Source organism: Macrobrachium rosenbergii, chromosome 21, assembly GCF_040412425.1.
Source record: "Macrobrachium rosenbergii isolate ZJJX-2024 chromosome 21, ASM4041242v1, whole genome shotgun sequence".
Classification (NCBI taxonomy): domain Eukaryota; kingdom Metazoa; phylum Arthropoda; class Malacostraca; order Decapoda; family Palaemonidae; genus Macrobrachium; species Macrobrachium rosenbergii.
The window spans coordinates 45,156,007-45,164,272 of NC_089761.1; the positions used below are offsets into that span (position 1 = coordinate 45,156,007).

The following is an 8,266-nucleotide window of genomic DNA, read 5'->3' on the forward strand; positions in this document are numbered from 1 at the left end:
GCCTTTTTTTCTCGTGGGCTGTGGTATGTATTCTCTCAGCGTCTTCTAGCTACTACTGTTGTTGTTTTGTCAATGTCAGAACACAGAATTATGTAATGCGTTGTGTGAATACTTGCATATTCAGAAGTACATGCGATTTCGCCACACTGGAGCCGTGCGCGTAAACACGAAAGTATTTTGCACAAGAATTTAGAATTTTTCCCCTGTAGCACTGTTTGCACATACACAAACACACTCATATATATATATGTGTATGTGTGCGTGTGTGTGTGGCACATACGTACACAGTGCATTACAGCCGAAAGATTTTGTCATTCAGAGGTATTTCGAAACCGTGGCTCATAACTCGGAACATGTCGAGTCATACGCCAAAAGGGAAAGAAAATACTGTCAAGTCATTTTACCTTAAGGCAACAGTACGAATAAGATATCATTTATGATTTTTAAAAAATTTTCGTATAAAAATAAACGTCCGTTTCTCGCCGATTCTCACAACCATAATTATCACGACTCCATAACGACTGATATACTAAGGTCTAGAGATTAACCGTTAAATTACATCTAGAGCTTTACTGTTAAATTACATCTAGAGACTAAATGTTTGATTACATCTAGAGATTAACTTTTTGATTACATCTAGATATTACCTGTGAAATTACATCTAGAGCTTAACTGTTAAGTTACATCTAGAGATTAACTGTTTGATTACATCTAGAGATTACCTGTGAAATTACATCTAGAGCTTAACTGTTAAGTTACGTCTAGAGCTTAACTGTGAAATTACACCTAGAGAGTAACAGTGAAATTACATCTAGAGATTAACTCTTAAATCACACCAGGAAAACAAGCAACAAATAAAGAGACGCTTTAACCAGATTCTTATGAAAAGGTAGATGCCTGTAACATGAGCTGGATTTATCGAGTGGGTTGTGTAACCCACGGAGCATTCGCCCCTTGCAGTCGAGGTGTTTGAAAACTTGTAGTTCGTTAGCACCCACTGCGCTAACGGCCTGTAGAGAATAAACCCAACAGGCTGGAGTGAGAGGGAGAAAGCCCCATAGATTGGAAAGAGAGAGAGAGAGAGAATAACAACACTACATTGTGCACTGCAGTCCTAACTTTCCTTGTTAGGTCTGCTATACTCAGGTCGAACAAAAGTTGCCATACAGCACCATAACTCAAAACCGTGTTGCCAAGCAACGTCGTAAGTGTGCGATGATGATTCAGTCTTACCTTTCTATGCTTATAAGGACGAGGTGGTATTTTTTATGCAAATCACTAAGATAACGCACTGATGCCTAAAGGAAGGTTCTCTCTCAGCCATTGTTTCGTTGTTCTTATATGGATGTCTTTAACTCAGTGGTTTTTTTTTTTTTTTTTGCAACTTTGAACTTCTGTCGTCATGGTTTCGTCATTTTTTTTTTTTGCAAAATGGTCTCGGATTCTTGTAGACTTTTATTTAGATTATATTTATTAAAGTATTTAACTTCGCCTGACTAATGTCGGTGAATCTACACAACGCAAGTTTTTTCATGTTTTCATTGCAAAATTATTGTAGCCAACTACACAATATTATTACAGATAAAGTGAGATTTAATTGCACTGATTAGGTATAAGATTAAACAAGTAAAAAATGCTCCGAAGTTTCTTTGGCGCAATCGAGTTTTCTGTACAGCCGCTACAGCGCATAATCAAGGCCCCAGAAAATAGATCTACCTTTCGGTGGTCTCGGTATAATGCTGCATGAGCCGCGGTCCATGAAACTTTAACCACGGCCGGGTGGTGGCCTATCCTATATCGTTTCCAGAAGCACGATTATGGCAACTTTAACATTAAATAAACTAACAACTGCTGAGACTAGAGGGCTGCAATTTGGTGTGTTTTATGATTGGAGGGTGGATGATCGACATAACAATTTGTTTTTAAGATCTGAGGGCGGACAGAAAAAGTGCGGACAGAAAAAAGTGCGGACAGAATTAAGTGCAGACGGACAGACAGAGCCGCCACAATAGTTTTCTTTTGCAGAAACCTAAAAGGATCGATTTTAACTTTTCGTTTACTAACACACAAATGCATATCCCAAGACTCACTAGTTCTGCATCATAAATCTACCTTCCAAATCTATTTTTAACTCCGCAAGGTCCTATTACAACCAAAAATACTTTCACATTAAGCCATGCGAATATGAATCTTCAAAACGCAAGGAGTCAAATCCCACCAAAAACACGAACATCTCGAGACACAGCCAGACAAAGCACTGACGTCTGCCAGGGCCAGATGGCCGATTAACCACCATGTGCATTCATCTCGAGAGACCCTATCGAATTGCTTAATCACCATCACTCGTCAATAAAACCATTAAAGGCAGCAGCATATGACTTGCAAATGATATAAAAGGAAAATCTGTCAACAGAGGCTACCAATGTCTTCGTCGTTGTGACTGCGCTTGCAGTGACGCAATGACGATGCGCAAGACGCCCTTCTGCTGTTTTTCACACGGCATATGTTCAAAAGTATATTTAAGCATGACGTGAGATTTTATGCATCAGTGCCGGTCACAACAGCGTAAGCTTGAGAGGGCGTCTGAGTGTGAGGTTTGAGACCCTGCTCCGCAATGAAGACCTCTCTAATATATATATACATACATACATATCTATATGTATAGTATATGCGTGTATACATATACATATGTAAGTACACACACACACACACACACATACACATATATATATATATATATATATATATATATATATATATATATATATATATATATATATATATATATTGCCAACAATACTAATTACGAGAGCCTAATCTAAGAAAACTTAAAATCCATATTGGAAAATTTACTGACCGAAAGTATAGTGACTCAAAGAATACAATGAACTGTTAAGAATTAAATAAAAAGAATATTTATTAATAATAGGTAGTGTACTGACAAGTGAGAACATTAAAAAACGGAATGAGGTAAATGATAAAGAAAGACATTTCATAAGAGAGAGAGAGAGAGAGAGAGAGAGAGAGAGAGAGAGAGAGAGAGATGAAAGGAAACAGAACAAAGAGAGAAAAAAACTTAGACAGACAGCATAGATTATCAACTGAAAGATAATCACAGAAATAGAAGGTGAGATGAATACAGGGGGGAAATAGCAACTAAAGTACAGTGCTAATTTCATGGCCGCAGCTATCAGCGACACTACGTGCAGTAAGGGATCCATAAGCGAATTAACTAGCCACGAAGGCTTGTTATAGACAGATAGATAAAGATATAGACAGATAGATAGAGATATAGACAGACAGATAGACAGAGATATAGACAGACAGACAGATAGACAGAGGTATAGACAGACAGACAGATAGACAGAGATATAGACAGACAGATAGTTAGAGATACAGACAGACAGACAGATAGATAGAGATATAGACAGACAGATAGATAGAGATATAGACAGACAGACAGATAGATAGAGATATAGACAGATAGACAGATAGATAAAGATAGATAGACAGGCAGACAGATAGACAGAGATATAGACAGACAGACAGATAGATAGAGATATAGACAGACAGACAGATAGATAAAGATAGATAGACAGGCAGACAGATAGACAGAGATATAGACAGACAGACAGATAAAGATAGACAGGCAGAGAGCTAGAGAAGGAGAGAGAAAGACCGACAAACAGACATAGATAGCTACACAGATAGAGACAGATAGACAGACACATAGATAGATAGACAGATAGAAAGAGACAGAAACAAACAGATACATAGACAGACAGACAGAAATAAAACACGGTCAACGCACGCCCACAAAAAGACTTCTAAAAATACCCACATCTACCCCAACCGCATCAGAACCTCACCTTGCAGGCCTGGAAATATTCGTCACAGCAGGTGTTGTAGGCCTCGCAGCACTCCGGCAGCTGGGAGGAAGTCAGGGCGTGGCAGCCGGAGGAGCATTTCTGACAGGCGTCGTCCCCAGGTTGGCAGTGGATGGCCTGTCGTCGCCAGCGGCTGGAGAAGACGTCGTGGGACGAACTCTGCCCCGTCAGGAAACCCAACACCACCAGTAGGCAGAGGCCGGTCGTCTGCATGTCTTCTTACGAGAGCCTGTGGAAGTGAAAGGAACGGGTCGGTTTAGAACGTGGGCTTATTGTTGGTGTTTTCCACTCAATTCTTCATTTTTTTATATTTATTTTGTTTAATTCTGACCTTATAAGTCATCTGTTTATCTTTTTACCTGTAATATTTTCTTTCATTTTACCACCCCTTCTTGTCTTTTGTAATTCTTTATTTATTTTTGTAATTCTTACCTTGAAGTCTTGTCTTTTGTGATTCTTTATTTATTTTTTTGTAATTCTTACCTTGAAGTCTTGTCTTTTGTGATTCCTTATTTATTTTCTGTAGTTCTTACCTTGAAGTCTTGTCTTTTGTGATTCTTTATTTATTTTTTTGTAATTCTTACCTTGAAGTCTTGTCTTTTGTGATTCCTTATTTATTTTCTGTAGTTCTTACCTTGAAGTCTTGTCTTTTGTGATTCTTTATTTATTTTTTTAAATTCTTACCTTGAGAGTCATTTGTTTATCTTTTTAGCTATATTATTTTCTTTCATTTTACCAATCTTGTCTTGTCTTTTGTAATTCTTGACCTATTTTTGTTAATTCTCACCTTGAGAGTCATTTGTTTATCTCTTTTTATCTATACTACTTTCTTTCAGTTTACCACTCGTGTCTTGTCTTTTGTATGAATATTAATTCAGACTTGAATAAAGTATAATACAAAGCTATAAAAGTCATGTTCATCACAACAGCATCTATTATGAAAGAGTAAGAAAAGAATGCAAATCAATAAACAAAAATAGAAAAGATAAAAAACATTCCAACAATCTCTTGAAGGGGATGATTCGTAGCGACTGTCAATATTTGTACAACACTGTTTGCAAATCATCTCCTTCAAAAAATGGACCCTTTCGTATTCGCCACTTGATGTTTTTCCTCCCACAATTCCTTTTTCTTTCATTCCTTCACTTTTACTGACTAATTAAGCCCAAATAAACATCTTCATGAACAACTCTTTTTGCACTAATCACTCCATTAGCTTCTTTTTCCTCTTCCTCCTGACAAACAACAGTCGGAGGGGGAATTATGCAAACAGCACACGGGAAAGCCCTTATTTAACCTTATTTACAGCTTTACTGAGATTTTAAACTACCATGTTTGGAGATTCCTGCCTGTCATCTGCCATTTCTTAACACAGACGAAAAACGCAATTTATGAGGGTTTTTTTCAAGACGCTGCAATGAATTCTGGAACGTTGGCAAACAGGTTTGGAAAGATTTCCAGCCTGGTAGAATGACAGGGAAGTTAAAAAGGTTTAAAAGATCCCAGACTCCATTAGGAAACCCGAAGTGCTGGGAAAGATTCCGTAATACTTTGGAATACTAGAATGCCGCTTAGGAAAGGATTATAACAGGCTGAAAATTATTCTAGAACACGTGGGAACAAGAACAACGTTGGAAAGAACTCCAGAAAATGGAGATGATTCCAGAACACGCGAAAAGAAACCAATAACGCCTGGGAGGATTCGTGGAACGAATGAACTAATCTGGCAAGTCATCTGGAACGATGAGCAGGGATTCCAGAGCACTTGAGAAGAACCCAACGACGCTGAAAGGATTCTGGAAGAACCACTGCTATGGATTCCGCAAAAAGAAATAAAAAAAAAACTAGAAAGACAGAGTTTCGTAAGCGATGACTTACACTAAAACAAGCGTAGCGAGCTGGGAGAGAAGACCGTCGGGCGATTTCATTATCACGAAGTATTTCATCAAGTATCGCAGACACACATATCTCTACCTCCGTTGCAAAACGCGCAGCGCGGAGAACTCCAACGAGTGAAAGTAAGCCAACCATTCACGGTCGGTGAGGGGCCACACGATGCGTTACCATGGCTACAGTTCACGCCAGTTACCTCGCCGCTGTTCGCAAGGCAGACTTTACTATTTCCACGGAACATTGAAGCTCACACTCTCCCTCTCACCCACCCACCCACACACACACACACACACACACACACACACACAGTCATCCACGTACGTACACCCACGCACACGTTGAAACGTCAAAACTTCGTCTGTAGTTGCTTGCACGCCTCGTCACGCAGCCAACACGCTCACAACTACGCAATATCTTCCGCCACAATCGTCAGTAAAAACGTGTGTGGGAGGACTTGAGTACTTCTATCCGAGTCATTGCAGGCCGTCAGAGTCCCTCAAATCGATCATTTCTTCCCCTCAACTTGCGGGAAGCTTTTAAAAGACGAAATGACTGAAGAAGTAAATTACCCGCATCTCCATCTGATTCCTAGAAGCTTCAATTTTTGTAATGTCTATTATATTCTAATTATCTTCATTTTAGCTTTTAATTACTAAGAATAAAATTTTGTCTACAATGCCTAATATATTCTAATAACCTACATCCTGACTAATTATCTTCATTTTGATCATATTAAGAGCTTACGTCTTTCTTGCAGTGTCCATTAAATTATAATTTCAACTTTCTCTTTTTCCATTATCTTGTAAAGAAACGAATGGACTCATTATTTAATCAGCTGTAATTGTTGCACCCGAAGGAGAGGCATCAGTGCGTGATGCATGACAATCAATAAATCAGAAAAAGTAGGACAAGACAAAGAGTTTAGTCTTTGTTTGATTAATTATTCGGTTCCTCACGTAATTCGTCACAAAAACCATCTGCTGCGTTGCATCCACCAGTCCTCGCAAAGTCGAATTATTATCCCGAAATTTGCCCGTCTCGAGGTTTGTTGCAAATGGTATTTCTTTTTCCTGGTTGTGTGCTTGTTTCAATACCCGGTGCCAGGTGTTTGGAATGAATGTTATGAGATCTTTCCAAACTTTGGCAAATACAAATTTCCTGGAAAATGTAACGACTCATGATTTGCCGCAAATAACATGTTTTCCTGACATCCCTGAAATACGGTTTCGTAAGCGTTTTAAAATAATTTCAGAAGATACTACCTAACTTGAACACTATAAACAGTTTTGATACCCTGCACTACTGGCCAATTTACAGCATAGACAGCTTGGAGAAATCGTTAATTAACTTGGCAATGGCCTTAGCGCCTTGTTTATGAAACGATATATCATTTTTTTTTACTGTTAATAATTCCCCCCACAGATACACGGATGCGCGTGAGCAATCAATTACCATTTTTAAGTTACTGAAATCATCCTGCCACCCTTCACCCGACGTCCTCGAATCGAGAGAGAGAGAGAGAGAGAGAGAGAGATGGCGGGGGGAGGTACGCGTTCAGCAGCTGGAATCACGAATTTTAGGAGCTCAAGTCCCGTTAAAGGGGCTTTCCAGTCACCTCCAATCATGGGTAGTCCTTCCCGAGAGGAGGCGACAAGTTACTTTCGCTGGAATCTGATACTTGAAAGAGGAAGGCCAACGAGTCTCTCTCTCTCTCTCTCTCTCTCTCGTTTCCTTAAAGCAGCTGGCCTCCAAATATCTCAAAACGGAAGCAACTGCCACCTTGAGCTGACCAAAAATTGACAATACGAGTAGAGTGGAAATGGGGTTGATTATTCCAGACTTGTGGATGACAGAAAGAGGCCCTCAATTGATCTGCCACACTTTCCAGAACGTTTCCAGAACCGTGGAGGCAATCTTCATGGTCATTATTGACGAAAAAAAAAAAGCTGTATCATTTCTCCTCTTTCTCAAGATTCCCCTTCGGGTCGTCATAAACTATTCCATCGCCAACTTTTGTCTCGCATTAAAACGACTTGGAAGAAAAACGATTCGTCTTCATTGCCGATCTGGGTTTCTCGAACCTTGCATTCCGCAATGTGCTCTGCGTGGGATTTTTCTTTCTTTCTTCTTCTCTTTTTTCTTTCTTTTTTTTGCGATTGAAAGAACTAACACAAAGCACCCTTTGTGTTTTTACTTTCTTCGTTATGACGCAAGAACCAGAGAACTGCTTTCCCTTCGCTTGCTGGGTGTTATAATTAGAACATTCGCACTGGCCCCTTGCTTCAAAAATAGTATGACGTGACAAAGCATAGCTTTTCCTTCGCTTCCTTATCATTCAAAACAGCTCAGTTCTCCGGCCCTTCATTAAAGCCCTGACAAGGTACTAAAACACACGAGAAGCTTGAGAACGAGCTCTCCCTCGATGGTAGCGTTGCACAGTAGCAAGACAAACCTGAAATCGGGTCTTTGATTAGCAAACTGATAAT

The 8,266-nt window shown here is 39.4% G+C and overlaps 1 protein-coding gene across 14 annotated transcripts in view; it reads right to left on the minus strand.

Moving 5' to 3' along the window:
- LOC136850112 (uncharacterized) overlaps window positions 1–8,266 on the minus strand; it is a 174,335-nt gene that overhangs the window by 71,778 nt on the left and 94,291 nt on the right. For 12 of the 14 annotated variants that reach the window (XR_010856531.1, XR_010856529.1, XR_010856530.1 and 9 more), the window contains one exon: window positions 3,870–4,116. The exons of 1 other annotated variant lie outside the window; for it this stretch is intronic. Coding sequence is in view for 4 of the 13 variants with exons in the window: in XM_067123664.1 (XP_066979765.1) it covers window positions 3,870–4,100 (231 nt within the window). In the remaining 9 variants the exon portion in view is untranslated. Of the gene's footprint in view, window positions 1–3,869; window positions 4,117–5,765; window positions 6,224–8,266 lie in introns of those variants that run through there. One more of the 14 variants, XR_010856532.1, reaches the window with a different exon arrangement.